The sequence below is a fragment of the Trematomus bernacchii genome, unplaced genomic scaffold (genome assembly GCF_902827165.1).
Source record: "Trematomus bernacchii unplaced genomic scaffold, fTreBer1.1, whole genome shotgun sequence".
Classification (NCBI taxonomy): Eukaryota; Metazoa; Chordata; class Actinopteri; order Perciformes; family Nototheniidae; genus Trematomus; species Trematomus bernacchii.
The window spans coordinates 1,814,872-1,831,197 of record NW_022987821.1 but is presented as its reverse complement, the minus strand read 5'-3'; the positions used below and the strand labels follow the sequence as shown (position 1 = coordinate 1,831,197).

At 41.0% G+C, this 16,326-nt stretch overlaps 1 protein-coding gene across 1 annotated transcript in view; it reads left to right on the top strand.

Moving 5' to 3' along the window:
- LOC117499237 (collagen alpha-1(XXVIII) chain-like) overlaps positions 1-16,326 on the top strand; it is a 31,260-nt gene that overhangs the window by 3,191 nt on the left and 11,743 nt on the right. Inside the window, exons 2-15 of the mRNA XM_034151614.1 lie at positions 1,457-1,608; positions 2,897-3,471; positions 5,203-5,223; positions 5,310-5,372; positions 7,113-7,166; positions 7,276-7,320; positions 7,514-7,540; positions 7,922-7,966; positions 8,134-8,178; positions 8,336-8,389; positions 9,562-9,630; positions 9,729-9,797; positions 10,580-10,648; positions 15,746-15,814. Of these exons, the coding sequence (XP_034007505.1) occupies positions 1,457-1,608; positions 2,897-3,471; positions 5,203-5,223; positions 5,310-5,372; positions 7,113-7,166; positions 7,276-7,320; positions 7,514-7,540; positions 7,922-7,966; positions 8,134-8,178; positions 8,336-8,389; positions 9,562-9,630; positions 9,729-9,797; positions 10,580-10,648; positions 15,746-15,814 (1,357 nt within the window). The remainder of the gene's footprint in view (positions 1-1,456; positions 1,609-2,896; positions 3,472-5,202; positions 5,224-5,309; positions 5,373-7,112; positions 7,167-7,275; positions 7,321-7,513; positions 7,541-7,921; positions 7,967-8,133; positions 8,179-8,335; positions 8,390-9,561; positions 9,631-9,728; positions 9,798-10,579; positions 10,649-15,745; positions 15,815-16,326) is intronic.

Genomic DNA, 16,326 nt, shown 5'->3' with positions numbered 1-16,326 from the left:
AAGCTCCAAATATTCACTACCTGCCCAGCCCTAAATCCCAAATGGCAGCTAGCTAGAGAACATAGCAAGCATTTTGAAGCCAGTTTTTGGTGGGGACGAAACATAGCTAAAAGCAGTCCTGATGCAACCAGTGTTGCTGTGCGCTGAAACATTGTATAGGCGACTTTTTGCATCCAGGATCATTATGAAGATTTCCAGCTTACACCACCAATGTAAATTCAAAATTCTCCAAACAGTACAGTTGCAGTTAACATCCATGTCTGTCCTAAATGCCATAATAATAGTTTCTTAAGAACATGTTTTGTGAAGTTACGTTGACTTTGACCCTCGGTCCAAATGGACGTTTGTGCTAAGACATTCCAGAGGTATTGCATTCAGGAGAAAGAGACAGATGGACAACCAGCACAACATAATGCCTCAGGACTTTCATTTAACAGTTCAGTAAAAAGCGAGACTATGTAACCTTTGCTAAAGAGCACCACAGTGGCCAAAAGTAACAATTAGAGGCATGGTAAATGCTAAAATACAGTGTAATGGTATCAAGCCCTCAGAAATATCTATCTTAATTAAGATAACAAAATAATACTTTACATTACAGTACTTTTGCCAACAAACAGTAGGACTCAGTGAAATAGATTTGAAAGAGCAGTCAACATTCGTAAAATGCCTAACTCTTCACAAATATGACCAAGGACATGACCTTGGTGTCTTAATGGGTGCTCCCATTAACCCTAACCCTAACACATTTAATTCTTTTTTGAATTCTAACCAGCTGTCTTTGACACATTGCTTTTATTCCCAGGGGATTTGCTTTCACTCCCTGTTTTTAAATAGTCCAGCACAAATACAAAATGACACTTTCTTAAGAAAAGGAAATAGGAAGGGGGTGCACTCATTGCTCTGTCATGATGCGGGCTGTCTATAAGCTGTACCCCTCCCACACACTCCCCTAAATGGGAGTGAGTGATTTTGAAAGAGGGCTGGACTTCCCTTAATTTACTGCCAGTTTGGAATGGCTTGAATTGAGTCTCATTGGATGCAGAATACAGTGTGAACCTTCAGTAACACACTGCCACTGCTGCTGCTGCTGGTGCTGGTGCTGCTGGTGTCCCCTCAACGTGCCTTGACCTTCAGACTCAATCAGGATCCATCCCTGGAAGAGGACACTCCGCTGGATGCTCAGGACATGGAAACAAACTAACTCTGAATGAAGAATCCTTCTCCTTTTCCCTACTTGCACTTTTCCTGAACTTCCTCACTGCCAGGAGAGCTTTATAGAGCTGAATACATTGGAAAGCTAAGTCAGCAACATTGTGAGTTATGCATGCCTGATGCCTGAGTCTCAAACCCTCATGCTTGTTAAAGCTTGTTCTCTGAGTTTTTTTCTGGAAGGTATTAAAATGTGAGGACGTCTCAGGGTCTTTTTATCCATCTGTGTCTTCTCTTTATCTCTCAGGGAAGTCATGCTGCCTTCTCTGCACTGGCTCCTGCTCCTGTGGGGACTTCAAGGTCTCTGTGCACAGGACTATGGTGAAGACTATGAGGAAGAGGTGGTGACCACCAAGAAGAAGCTCAAAGTAATTCCCTCCAATTCCATACCGCAGAAATGTAAGTATTTGTTCTACATTTGCCCTGGGGCTGTTTCATTGGCTATGTTACACTGATATAACTAGGTAAAGTGGCATGGAATTTGTGAAGGCAGAACATCTTTCACTTTTTTCATCACCGGGAGAAAAAGCTGCTGCCACAGGTTAAAAAAAAAAAAATAGAACATGATACTCAACAAGGACATCGCTGGAGGATGCAATCCACTCGGATTGATCATATCTCTAAGGATTCTCAGTGCCATCCATCTCCTGTGTGACCGCTCAGTGCTCTGTTACCCAAATGTTTTATACGCTCAGAATCCTGGTTCCCCAGGCGCATTCTCTCGGTGACATATTTCCGCCAAGATTAATGTGATTTATCCTCAGCCTCTATTAGATCTGTGACCTCCTTCCTTTGCTGGAGGTTGGTGCGGCAAGTTAAGTTACTTTTATCCCCTCTTCAAAATGTATGTCACATTCATGAACTTATCACACTTTTCCGGAAAAGGAAGCCTATAGAGCCTAAATAGTCAGTAAATCACCTTTACCCCTCCTGAAGGCTCCATAGATAAAGATTTCTCCCTGACTCATAAAATCCATTTGGCTGTGAAGACGTGTATCTATATATTTGGCTGGATATGAAAGTCTTTTTCCACAAACCAACTACAATATATCTTGTTCAGACGAGTTGAACAGCCATACTGTGTTGATGTGAAAGTAATTAAAGATGTGCTTGGAAAGGTCCAGACGAGTAACTTGGCAACAGAAAACTCATTAATAATACATCATGTGCAGTTAACTTGTTGGTTTGTTTGTTTCATCTGAAGCAATTACAGATATCTTGTGATGAAATGCCAAAAAGTAATAGAATGCAATCCTTTTAAACAGTTTCCCCTTATTTACAGTCTAAGCTAGGCTAACCAGTGTAAACTTTAGTGTTAGATCTTCTCACCAAACTGAAGAAAATAAATAAGGCCCCGATTATACTGGGTTGTTTTTTGTGATTGTTGATAAGCAACCACCAAATCACCTGTTAGTCTCTCCATTCCTCTGACCACAGGGCTGAAAGGATGTTAGCTAACAGTAGTTGCGTGAGCTAACGTTAGCTTAGCGCAAAACACCACAGAAGGTCCAACTCTCAAATGAATCAATTGCTTTTCAGTCACATTGAGCGTACAATTCCACGAAAATGCTTCGCTGTAATTCAAAATAATTATAAAAAAGTGTCCAAAGCGGCTGTCTGAATCAGTGCAAACCCTTACTTCTTTCTTTTGATATCATTGCTAAGATTTCTTCTCTTCCTTCCTTAGCACTCATAGATGAAGATTGCAGTTTGGAGATAGCCTTCCTGATCGACAGCTCGGAGAGCGCCAAGGACAACCATGCCCAGGAGAAGCGCTTCGCCTCGGACGTGATGGGCCGGCTCCAGAACCTTCAGCTGCAGACGGGCCGGGGCCTCAGCTCCAGGGCCGCCCTCCTCCAGTACAGCAGCCATGTCATCATAGAGCAGACCTTCAAACAGTGGAAGGGTATTGAAGACTTCAAGGCTCGAATCACACCCATCGCGTACATCGGTCACGGCACCTACACCACCTACGCCATCACCAACCTCACCCGTATCTACCTGGAGGAGTCGGGTCCCAGCAGCATCAAGGTGGCCGTCCTGCTCTTCGACGGCGTCTCACACCCGAGGAACCCAGATATATTTTCGGCCGTGGCTGATGCCAAAAACCAGGGCATCCGGTTCTTCACCATCGGCATCACACCTGAAGCCAACGAGCAGGCCAACGTAGCCCAGCTGCGGCTAATCGCTAGCTCCCCTGCCTCCCGCTACCTTCACAACCTGCAGGACCGAGCTATTGTGGATAAATTCATCAAGGAGATTGTGAGTAAAACATACATGTTGTTTTTGTTTCAGATTTGATACCGAATTTTCAATAGTGACATTGGTCAAATTAGCTTTCTGGTTTTAGATGCTATGCATTATAAAGTCATTGATTTGGACAAAAATAAATTACAAAAGTACTTTAATCATTTGTGTAATTGCATATATTTTTAGTTTTTGTTTATTACCAGTAATGTAAAGTAGGTTTGAAGCTTCTCTAACTTCTTCATTCCCCCAAAAAGCAAGTCCCTACTAAACCACAGCTTTATGTTTTACCTTATTACATCACGGATGTACACCTGCCACCTGCTGCCATAGTAACAGTTCTGCTGTCATCACTGTAAGATAAATTCATCCTGATTCACTCAGATGGGCGAAAAAATCTCTTTGAAAATTCTTTTTCGCCCAAGCGTGTTTTGGAAATTACCCCAAGACAAAGTTTGTCTTCATTCCCAGTTTTTTTATCGTGAGTGATTTGGGTCACTTCCATGAACTGACGGTTAATTTCCACTGACATAATTAGAACATGTGCTGCGCAGCAACATCCTGCAGACACAACCGGGCTGCTGGCTGTAACATATGCTCCGCGTTATAAAACTCCTTGTGGGAAAATCGGGTGCAGTGAGAGCACAGCATGAACATGCATGCACGCTACATTTTTCTACCAGCTCCACAGACACCACTTCAAATGTTGACACAGGTGGTATACGTCCAAATATGATAAGGGGAAACTTTATAGAAAGGTTGCATCGAGGCTCCGACAGCATTGATCCTGACAGCCTGCAATTCTGCTGGCATGCAAGAGCCCAGCAGCACACTTTCATCTCATTGCCCTCCATGGGCAGCATCTGTATGTCATCAGACAGTTCCTCTGTGAGACACTGTGTTCAATCTTTCAGTCTCAGCATTTGACCACATCACTCCCCTGTCTGTTGTCTTCAGACACCCCACCCCAACACCGAAACATCCCCCGAATGCTTAGCGAGGATATTTTACCCACCCCAATGCATGTGGTTTGTTTTTCGTCTCATTGGAATTGTGACCATTCTTCCTTGTGTAGAGAATGTGGTTAGCTTTGAAGAGAAAAACAAAGTGTCTGGTGAAAATCGGAGCTTTGCCAAGACGAGGAAACGAAGGATGTGAATCCACTCGCAGAAACAGGTGAAGGAGGTCGGAGGCCTGAACCCAAGCCAGCTGTGGACACGTTTAATTGGGTGTTTGGGTATCAGGTGCTTGGGGCTCTAATAAAATCTTACAATCTAACTTTGAGACCAAGTAAATGGTTTAGGTTACTTTATTTGTACGTAGGTAGATTTTGGGTTGCGTAAGACAGACATCTTTAGACAAACAAAATACCACAACAATCATAACCTAAACCACGAAAATAAAATGATAATAAATAAGTATTGCTTTCATAGTATCTGTGCAACTTTGTTCATCTGATTGATGGCCGCTGGAACAAAGATGTTTTTATTTCTTTGGGACCATAAACCTCCTTCTGTGGAAAGGGTTGTATCTTCATTTAAAAATGGATGTATCCGCTTTACTGTCTGGTTTAACAGGGACCACGGATTAAGCTGAGAGTCATCCATCAGTCTACTTAGACAATATCTCAATTGTAGTCTTTGATTCCTGTGATCTGTTCTGACAGTGTGTGCTGGGGGGGGATAAATGAACCATATGGCCTCAGTCTGACAACATCTTGACATTCTTCTGTTTCTTGCTCCACAGACGGCTCTGGCAGATGAAGGGGTGAGTCTCACGACTGAGCTTTTTTCTTTGCACATTTCTTGATTTATGTCCCCAAATGTCTGACTCTTCTTTCCCTGTGTTTGAAGTGTCCTCTGGCCCAGAGCAAGTGTGCTTGTGACAAGGGTGAGAGGGGACCCAGCGGCCCTGCTGTGAGTATGAATAAATCATTATGATTATATAAGTTATTGTTCATCCCCCTTTCTCATTATATCAGAATTTATTGGATTTTAATTTCATTATAGACACTTTGAAACAGTCAGAAGTATCTTTTTTTGCGTCAGTTGATTTCAAACTGTTGATCATTTAGCCACTTGTTAGCTTGTTAGCACTTGTTTTTTGTAGTAGAACAAAAGCTGAATATGTAATATGATTATACTTTAGCAAACCCAGCGTTAGCTTTGGAAACTAATTTAGTTTCTAATATTTTCATAACTATGAGCATTGTATTATGTATTAAACTATTGGTTCAAAAATATACATTATTTGTTGCTATTCATTTGATAATATACTGTAAGGAAAATATCTCATGCTTCTGGTTGTCCCCTCAACTTTAGATAGATATCGTCATGCTATTTTCTTGTAGACGGAACACAGTAATGCTGTTATCTCAAGCGCTACTTATTTTTAATAACTTAATATTTCACTTTTTATGGTTCTATTTTGGACCTCTGCTAGATACAGTAAGATTATGTTTCCGATCTTGAAACCACATGTTGTCTGCTGCTGCCCATAAAAACCATCACTTCCAACTGAAGCGCTGTAGAGGACAACACAGCTGACAAAAGGCTCCCTAGATGCCAACAGGCTACATAATTGCAGGGTTTTGGGGAGCTTTAGTAAATCATGTGGTTTTGAGTATCTCTGTTTCCCTGCAGCAGTGTTAGTAAAGCAAATACCTTGCATTCCTCTTACAGTTTATTGAGAACAGGCCTAAACAGATATTTACATGGGTAATCAGGAGGATCATGTCTGTCCAAAGAACCCAGCCACTTGGGATTGTCTGAGGACAAATGCTCTCTGGATAGGAGGTTCCATGCACAACTTTCTTCTTCTGCCAATGCCATGTCATGATGTGAACGCTCCTTTTATTACACAGTGAAGGTCAGCGGCAATTAGACGTAGTGGTTGGGCTTTGATGTATTTTCACAGGATGAGAACAGAGTAATTACCCCTTTAAACTTAATGCTACGAACAAAAGCTGTTTCACATCAGCCGCAGCACACTGACAGACAGGGAGATATTTGAAAGATAACAACATGCACGATGCATGGAAACAGAGAGAAGAGGATAACCCCTCTGACTCATCTGCGCCCAGACTTCACCAGAGCTGCACAACATGTTGCCGCAAGATGTAGCCGAGGGGTCAAGAAAAAGATCTCTTAAATTGCAGAACACAAGGCAGCTAACAAGAAAAAAGACTCTTCTATTTGCAGCAAAAGCAAAACATGGATGAATAGCTACACTACAAGTTAAAACAGTTTGGGATTTACACCCATTCACTTTCTTGCTCTGTCAGATGAGAAGATTTATACCACTTATGTCTGTCAGGAAATATGAGCTTAGCATAGCATAAAGGTTAATCAGCCTATTAACAGCTCACAGGCTCATTAATAAACCATGTTCTTGTTTGTTTAGCTTCCCTCTGTTAGCATTTATGCTAAGCTTTTTTTCCTCAAATCTCATGTTCTTTATTATTATTGATTTAAAGCTCTTTATATTAGGTTTAAATGTATCATGTGGTATTTCCTGCATAACCACTTTTTTATTAAGTGGCTATAGCTTACCTTAATATGTTTTGTATGTAGAAAATAAGAATATCTTAGGGGTACAATATATATTATATGATTTGTTTTTATTCAGTTATTTTACTTCCATTATTTTCTACACAGGGCAAGAAGGGCCGTCCTGGAGAAGATGGAAACCCCGGCACGAAAGGACACAAGGTGTTCCCCCGTTAAACAATCACTCATTCACTACCGGTTCAAGACAAGAAACTTCTCGTACAAACCAGGAGGACTTTCCTTGTAAAACTAATATTCCTCTCTCCCTTAGGGTGAGGGTGGGCTCAGTGGACTTCCTGGTCGGGAAGGATCTGAGGTGAGCTTAGTGTCTTCAATCAACTTGGGATTAAGTCAAAATTGACAAGTACAGATAAACAAACTGTAATTATCTTCACCTTTCACACTACCATTGCTCAGAAAAAAAAGTGACAACTATTTTTCTGGGTTTTGTGTGGCAGTGTTTTGTGTCTGTCGCCTTCTGACTTAACATGACTGTTTTGTACACACAGGGGAAATCTGGATACAAAGGAGAGAAGGTATTGTATGGATTCTACTTACTGTACGGTCTCTCTATAGATGATCAGATTCCCACGCTTGTGTAAAATATGCAACAGTCAGAGAGAGTGAAGAATGATGTTTCCAAGGCCTTGAAAGGAAACACTCACAGGAAAGACTTTGAAATATCATGGCCTTTTGTTCTCCTTTTCTTCATCTGTATTTAATGTCAAGCCTGTCTGCTAGAATCTGTAGTTACTTTTCTTTTAAAGGAATTTAATTAAGTAGGTCCCATCTAGTTGGGCCTTGCTCACCAGCACCTGGCTGGGATATTAAAACCCATTTTCCAAGATAAATCTGTGTCATAAACTTGAAATTATGCAAATTGACGCTTTTCTAAACTGCTTTTCCTTCTCTTACAGGGAGAGAGAGGGGAGTGTGGCACTCCTGGAATCAAGGGAGACAGAGTACGTGCTGCTTAATGTTGTTATGATTTAAAACCAAGTCTAACTTTTTGTCACAATTACATTTTTGGTTTTTGTGATCTTTTTCTCAACCCTGTTTTCTTTCTTCTTCTGCTTCTAATATTTTGTATTATTTTCATGGACTATAATTGTTTTAACACCTTTTCTAGGGTCCTGAAGGTACACTCGGCCCAAGAGGAAATCGTGGACTCCAGGTGAAATATATCACAAAATCCAATTCACCATTTGCTAGGTCCCATTAGTTATGATGCTAAATCTGAAATGCTCTCCATTCTGATCATTCATCATCTACTAATCATTTCTACTTTTCAATGCCCATGTGTAACCTTCTCTCTCTTCTTCACATGACAGGGTTCAGTTGGTCCACCTGGCGACAATGGGCCTGAAGGTCCAATGGGTAAAAAAGTAAGTATTCTTCAGTCTTGATGCTTTTAAAATAATGTTCTGCATGCTAGAACCAAACCTCTGAATCTGGGAAGTGTTAAGAACAAAAGGAAACTACAAAAGCAGCATATCCTACTTTCTAGTTTCCAACTGGCCCTTCTTTTACATACACACTTGGATTTACTTTGTGCCAAAGACTTTCCCCTTCTCCAAAACCAGATGCATATCTGAAGGATACTGACTTTTTTTTCTTTTCTTGTCAAGTCTGGTTCCAATTAAGTGTCTTTCATAGTCAGGGGATTCATCCGAACCAGGATCATGAGCGTTACCTGTGGCGTTGCAGAGCTGCAAAAGGTGTTGCTGCATGTGTAAGAATATAAAGTGTGAGAACTCCGACGTAATAAAGTGTTATTTCTGTTCCTGAGGGTTTCTCCTCAGAGACATTTTTTGAATGCGTTTAAAATGCGTTTGGAATTAATCCGATGATCCTGGGCATAAATAACATCAGAAACGTCAGGTGGCCTACAAGCTGATCATACATTCAAACACATATTTGTGAGTTATGATCCGTCACCAGTGGAACATTTGAAGCCGCTTTGAAGTGCCTCATCTGTTATTACCCTGTCAGCTTATTTGTCCTTCCCTACTTTTTAGGCCCCCTCTCTCGTGTTATAGCTGCCAATTCTGCTATGAGCCCACACTCCCCAGCAAGTGTTCCCTCCCTAATTATTTTTGGAAGAATGTTCATGTTGATTGTCTGGCTGTCATTCTATTCCACCTGAATAGCAGACTAATGTCTGGTTCTAAACATCGCCCCGACTTGCCTGAAAGGGCAAGGGAAGTGAAAAAGAAAAGTGCCGGTATGCGCTCGCTAGCATTTCCACACCCTCTTCACGCCTCCTATGTGCCCTCCTGCTGCACACCATGGCCATGATTTACAGCCTCCGAGTGAATAATTGCATTCTTTACCAATAAAATCTTGAAGGATTGAGGGATCCCATTATACATGTCTAAACCCCCTTTAAAGAAGCTTAAATTAGAGGAAGAGAAAGTAGAGTGGGAGGATCTAGGTTCTGGTCAGCTTCACTGATGTCCCATGGTTTCCTACCCCTGACCCAGGACTCACACTCACACAGCAGCGTGTGCATCTCCTCTGGTATCAGCACATGTCTCTCCCTGCCTGTGTTTTATAGGGGGAAAGGGGACTTTCTGGGCCACCTGGAATCCAAGGGGAAACTGGGATCGGCCTTCCGGGACCCAAGGTACAATCTTCATCCTATTGTTTTGGAAAATGAAGTCATGGGAACATAATAAAGCACCTGTGTCTCACCCTGCATTCATGTCGCTCCCTACCAATCAGGGTGCTGTGGGTTACCACGGGCCTACAGGGCCTTCTGGTCCTCAGGGACTTGGCGAGCCTGGACCACCGGTGAGTAGGAAGCGCCCTGTTACTGTGTACCTCAAGTACTGTACCGCACACTTACAGATTAAAATAATAACAGACAGATCTACCGGCAGAGTTCACACTGGGTCTTTGGTTTCATACAAAAGCAATAAATGAAGGCTTCTCATTTGACTACTTTAGATGTTATCAACTGAAGCAGGACCAATTGGCAGGTTCAAACACCTGTTAATGCTAAATCAATCAGTCGGTTTTAATCTGTACATTCTTAAATGTTTACGATCATTTTGAATGAGGAAGCTGTTAAATGAAAATCAAAGATGCACACGAAAAACTAAAGCTTCATGTACCATCATTTATAGTTTTCTTTTGTGGTAATTCCAATATTATAATGTGTAACTGGATAATAACTGAAGGTGCATTTACATAAATTATAACACAATAATGTATCACACACACAACTTGAGGTGCACTTAGGTACCTGCAAGGATGTTTTGTGAAAATGAACAGTTATACGTGTGTGCATCCTGTGATGCCGAATAGACAGAAACTCCCACCCAAAACATAACCTGCTATACAAAGGTAATAACTGGGATTGTTGAGTTGTTTTTCTGCATTAATGTCAGTACGCTGTGACGGATAAAAGTAACATAAGTTGGATCCGTCTGTCTGACCCTTGATCATCTAACATGTCTTCTACTTTGCAATCCCCACGTGTAACCCTCACACACACACAGTACAGTATATTGTAAAAGAGGTCATTTTTTATGTTCCTCTTGTGGTCATGCACATCATTTGGTTTTATTCAGGGGCCTCAAGGGTCACAGGGAGTCCAAGGAGAAAGAGGACAGATCGGAGAGGGTCTCCCTGGACCAAAGGTGAGTTAAGTCTTTTATGTCTCTAGCTGTTTGTGCTAACAGTTAAAAGCGTTGAACCCGTTTGACCCCATTTCATGCATTGACCTTCAATTCTCTGCCTACCCACTGACCTGCGCTGAGGACCCAGCTGGGCTCCAGATTTAAGGGAGGAATGACTGCCAAAGACACCGTGTATAGTTAAAAGACATGAGAAATTCCATAAATTCACATCTAGTACAGCGGTGCAGTATGACTCCCATTACCGCACGATATGATCCGGCCCATTGATCGTCCCCGCTGAGGACACGCCGGCGCACAGCGGCTGATGAGACAGGAAAATAGCCAGGACACCTTGTGATGTGACAGCGTGAGTGACTCATGCAGAGAGGAAAGAATGAGTCTGTGTTCCTGTGTCTGCCTCCCTTCAGGATGTACACACACACATGGGGATACACACAGGTGCACCGGGGCTCACAATCCAAAAGTTACTTGTGTTCCTTCTCACAGATTATTCTATTTTGCTCGGTAAATTCCTTCATAATTAACTGCTTTTTAATACCTTAGAACAGTTTAGAATTGTGTCCATGACTCAGTTCAGGGTCCTTCTTTAAAAAATGTTGATCCATTGCTGTTCGTCGCATCTACTGTCTTAAATTAACAAGGTCATTATTGTGCTTTCTACTGCCACCTACTGGCGTGGAAGAGTATTTAACTACTTATCCAGCCACTACATTGAAGGCACCGACGCTCAACAATGGCAAATTATTAGCTATTTTTGTGACTAAGTGAAATTGGTTTTGTCACAGCACTGTGGTTGAAATTCACTGCCTTAGAAATGAGTTGCTTGTTTTCTGCATTCAACAATTGCAGTCATTTGTAATGCCTGAAAGATAAGGCTATCCCATGTTTTCCCAGCAGAATTGTAACTTTCAAAGTACTGAAACAGTATTACAGAACTACACAAGTGAAATTAACACAAGCTATTAAATAACATATACAATACAATACATTACTTAGCTATCTGTTGTAACTCCTGTCGGTTTTTTCTACTCTAGGCAATACAATGACTTAAAGGGGACCTATCATGCAAAATGCACTTTTGTACGTCTTTTATACATGAATATGTGTCCCCGGTGTTCCAGGGAACTCACCAAGTGTCAGAAAACACAACCCTCTCTATTTTCCTCCATACCAAAATCTCTAAAAAAGGGGCTGCAACGGATCTGATAAAAACTGATCCAGATTTGAACACTGTCCTGACGTCAGGACGATGGCGCTACGGCTATTGGGCCAACTCCACCAATCAGGAGGAGACAGCCACGGCCATTGCCGTTCGAAAGCGCTGGAGACGCTGTAGTACATATGCCAGGCCTCTAGATGGTGCTGTTGCTCACAGAATCAACCCTTGCTAAAACAGAGCTAACATTTTTCAAATTGAGCGAAATGAGGCATGGCTAAAATGCATGATCTGTTTGGTATTTTGAAAAAAAAAAAGTATAAATATGCCTTATATAGGTATGGTCCTACACTATATTATTCAAATATAGCATGATAGGTCCACTTTAAGATGAGGATATATGTAGTTAAAAAACATATGTAGCAGCGTCATCATTCAGAAACCCAAGTCAGGTCACATGGGGAAATTATTTTGGAAGTACTTTATTTTGCACTAAGGAAATAAGTAAAATCGAAACCGAAAACTTGCATAGCTACAGAGTTATGAAGAAAACAAGAAGAAATGAATAATGAAGCTTCCCTTTATCGTGCTATCGATGTCTGTGTGTGTTCATTGTCCTGCAGCTGTTAAAAATTGCCTAACTTTAATTTCTTTTTTGATATTTTGAAACATGTGCCCCGAAGCCAAATCTACTCCATAAGTGAACAAACAGCAGAGCGTAACTCTTTGTACTTTTGATAAATGCAGACAGTTAAATGAAGCGTTATTAAGTTAATGGAATGTCTTGAGGTCATGACAGATGTAATCACTTTTGGCTACAGGGTGTCACAACACTGGTGTGGCTTTACATCAGAAGGCACTGTAATTCAGGATTCTTTTTTCCACTTCTCCCATCTAATTTATCATTTTTAAACTTTCCTCTAAAGGGTGACAGCTAGTTCCTGAGCAGGGGGTGGGGAGGGGGGCTCCTTCTCTTCCTCATCAGGAGATTTAGCGGCGAACTCACAGGTGGCATTCTTGTTCTCTACGGCGTGTCTCTACGACGTGTCTCGACAGGCGTCAGACTCACAGGAGCTCTGCAGCCATCTTACCCCGTCTCATCTTCATTAGCACCTCGGCTCCTGTGTCAAAATGAGAGGCTTATGACAATCTATACTTCTTAACGCTGCAATGCAAATGCAGCATTATAATGCTCATCAGGGTACTTCTGCGTCTGTCACTGTTTTTTTATTAACATATTTGCCTTAACCCCAAGATGAAATCTCCAAGAGACATCACTACTTTTTTTATATTCCTCAAGAAATCTGTTTTCCCTCATAAAATGTAAATCTTTAACTCCTGAGATAATGTTAAAACACCCTCTCCTACTAAGGATTGAAAGTGAGACCTGTGCTGGAAAAAGTATTCAGATCCGTTACTTAAGTAAAAGTACCAATACTCCATTACAAGTAAAAGTACTACATTAAAAATCTCACTTGAGTAAAAGTACACTATCAGCAAAATGTACCTACAGTATAAAAAGTACTCATTCTGCAGAAGATTGGCCTCTATATGTCATATAATATTATGTATATGACATTATCAGCTTGGTTATATTGGTCCATTTAGTAGCATTTTACACAGTTCTGATACATAAATTATTGATGTTTATTACTTTTTTTTGTAACTTTTTGTAATTTTTGTACCTAGCGAGAAGTATCCAAAGCATTACAATAAATATAATGTACTGAAAATACATTATTTCCATTTTTAAATGTTGTGGAATGGCAGTATCAGGTACCTCTGAGTGAGACCATATGTTAAGTAAAGCAGATTCTTCCTCATACATCTGAAATCTGAAATCATTAGAAGAAAAACACACCGTTACCAATTCAACACTCTTGGGTGAAATATGACAAGTAGCTTATCGTGGCTAAAGTTAGCAAACATTAAATAGTTATGGCTGTATAATAAAATGACATGTCTCGTCACATGATCTTATAGCTTTAGGAGGAAGCCCAGCTAAATCCAACCATGTGTGCTGCGTGCTACGACTGTCATATAAAAGTTTGACTGAACCTGCAGGAAAACACCTTGGTAGACATAAAAGCATCATGTCATCTGGAACAGTAAGATGAGCTCATTCTAACAACGAGCTTTCTGCTTTTTTATTGTCATGTGCCTTACAGAGAAGCAGTTGTTGGCAATAAAATATAATCCCAGGCCCCCTCCAGCAATATGCAATAAATGTGTATTCAAGAGTCCCTATTATGCTTTTTGGGGTTTCCCCTTTCCTGTACTGTGTTATATATGTTTGTGTGCATGTAAATGGTCTGCAGAGGCTAAAATCCAAAAGCCCAAATGTATTGGCTGGCACTTCAACACATTGTACATGATAGGCCAAGGGGCGGGACAATTTCTAGGAGACATCAAAGCTAACTTTCCATTTTTAACAGATGATTTATTTAAATTTTAGATTATATATTTTTACATTTAGATTTATATTCCTTGTACTCATGCAACTTCCATGAATTGTGCTTGACTGTTTCCATATATAGAGGTATTGGAGCAAATACACACATAGGAAAACATGAACAATATATTCTATATTAGCATGAAGCTAATATTTAGATAATTGCCTCATTTTCCCAAAATTGAAAAGAAAGTCCATCGCATACTTTGCCAATCAGTCCAACTTCATTTACAGGCAAGGACTTTTACAGAGCTCCATGTGGCGTTCATTGCTACCTCCAGCAAAGCCACTCCCATCTGGGTGTTGTAGTCTTTAGGGAGTCAACATCGGAATCTAAAGCATGCTGATATTAGCATTTAGCTCAAAGCACCACTGTATTGCATAAGAATAGCTTCAACACAGACGTGCTAACATGGTTTCTGTACTGAAGGGCTTAAACTGCCACATTTCAGTTAAGATGGTTGTAGAAATCTCAATATAATACATATTTCTATGATGTACATCCCCTCAGGCAATGAATACTCAAACAGCCAGCTCTGTAGATGCTTTACATCCGTTTATGAATGTCAAAACATCCAAAGACAGTCAACCAACAAGAAAAAAACCATTTTGGGGGCGACGGGGTCTCTGAAGTCAGATGTGAGGCTTGTAATAACTCACAGAGGCTTTGAAGGGCTTTGTGTTGCTTTCTGTGGTTGCAGTGTGCAGAAACATTTACTCACACTGCGTGCCAGAAGCGTCTGACAGGGAAATGTGTCCGTGTGATACTGAGTCTGTAAACAGGGCTGTCCATCAACCGCTGCCGAAGCTTGACATGAAGACGTCAAGGAATTTCAAAGAGGAATGTTTTACCCAAACATCAATCAGAAAGCACATTTGGCTTCTATAATGTGTTGTGTAACTATATGTACTGGGCATCAGGTTATTTGAGAAAAGTGAATATGAGATTTTCTTTTGGCCTTCCCAATATCCTTCATAATGCAATCTATGGCCGCCAAGCTAACAGCGGCTAATGTTCAACGCTAAGTGGTCGAATTGAGCCACTTTTTTAAAACACATATAAGCTTTGGATATTCACGAGTGGGGTATTTACTGATGTATTTGATGTCGCGGAACAAAATGTAATAATCTCTTAAACTTGTGTTAACCTCAGACATAAAACACATTCAAAATAATTTGAGACGAGAAAACAGGAAACAACTCATTTTGGGGTTTTAGGACTGATTCCTGCAAAATCTACGAGAGAGATAGATTTGAAAGCGAATAAAAGAGATGCATGACACTATTTACGGCCTGCCTGCTCTACTAACAGAGCTATGTGGCGGCCTGAAAATTGTATATTAACACATATTTAGCCTTTAACAAATATTGTACTAACTGTGATTTAAATAGAATTTGGAGTAATTATACAGCCCTACCTTTATCCTTGTTTTTATTCATAATACCTGCCATTTCACAAGCTAAATTGCAATAACTTGTGTGTTCACAGGGCGGGCGAGGCTTGGACGGGCCGCGGGGGCTCCGAGGACAGCCGGGCGTCGGACTCAAAGGAGACAAGGTAGAGTACAGAGTGGCTGTAAATAAGACGCCTTCACAGGGGCACGGAGATAAAGACAGAGTCAGGCTGTGGGGAAAGCTGCGAGTTGGCAGTGAGTTATATATGAGGTCACATGCTACAGGTGATGAATCAGGGTTAGAGTCTGGACAGTGTAGGAGGAGAGCAGCTGTGCACAGAAAGGTGTTCTCTCTATCTCTCAGACGTCGCTAGGATGACATGAATTGATTTAAAATGTGTTTAAAGTGACATAACTCCCCTTATGTCACTGGAATTTGACGTTAAACTATTAGTGAAACCCCGGAAAGAAGGTGTGTCTTTTAAATGTTTTCCTGCATCCGATGGTGGTGACAGTTTTACCGCAGGCCTCGTGGTGAAGCTCATCACACATGATTGCAATGTTTTCGTATAGTAATGACAAAAAGGGCCTACGGGCTTTTCTCTGCGTTACATGTGATGCTTGAAAAGACATGCAAATATCATCAGGTTATGCGTGTGAAAAGATGTTACTGTAT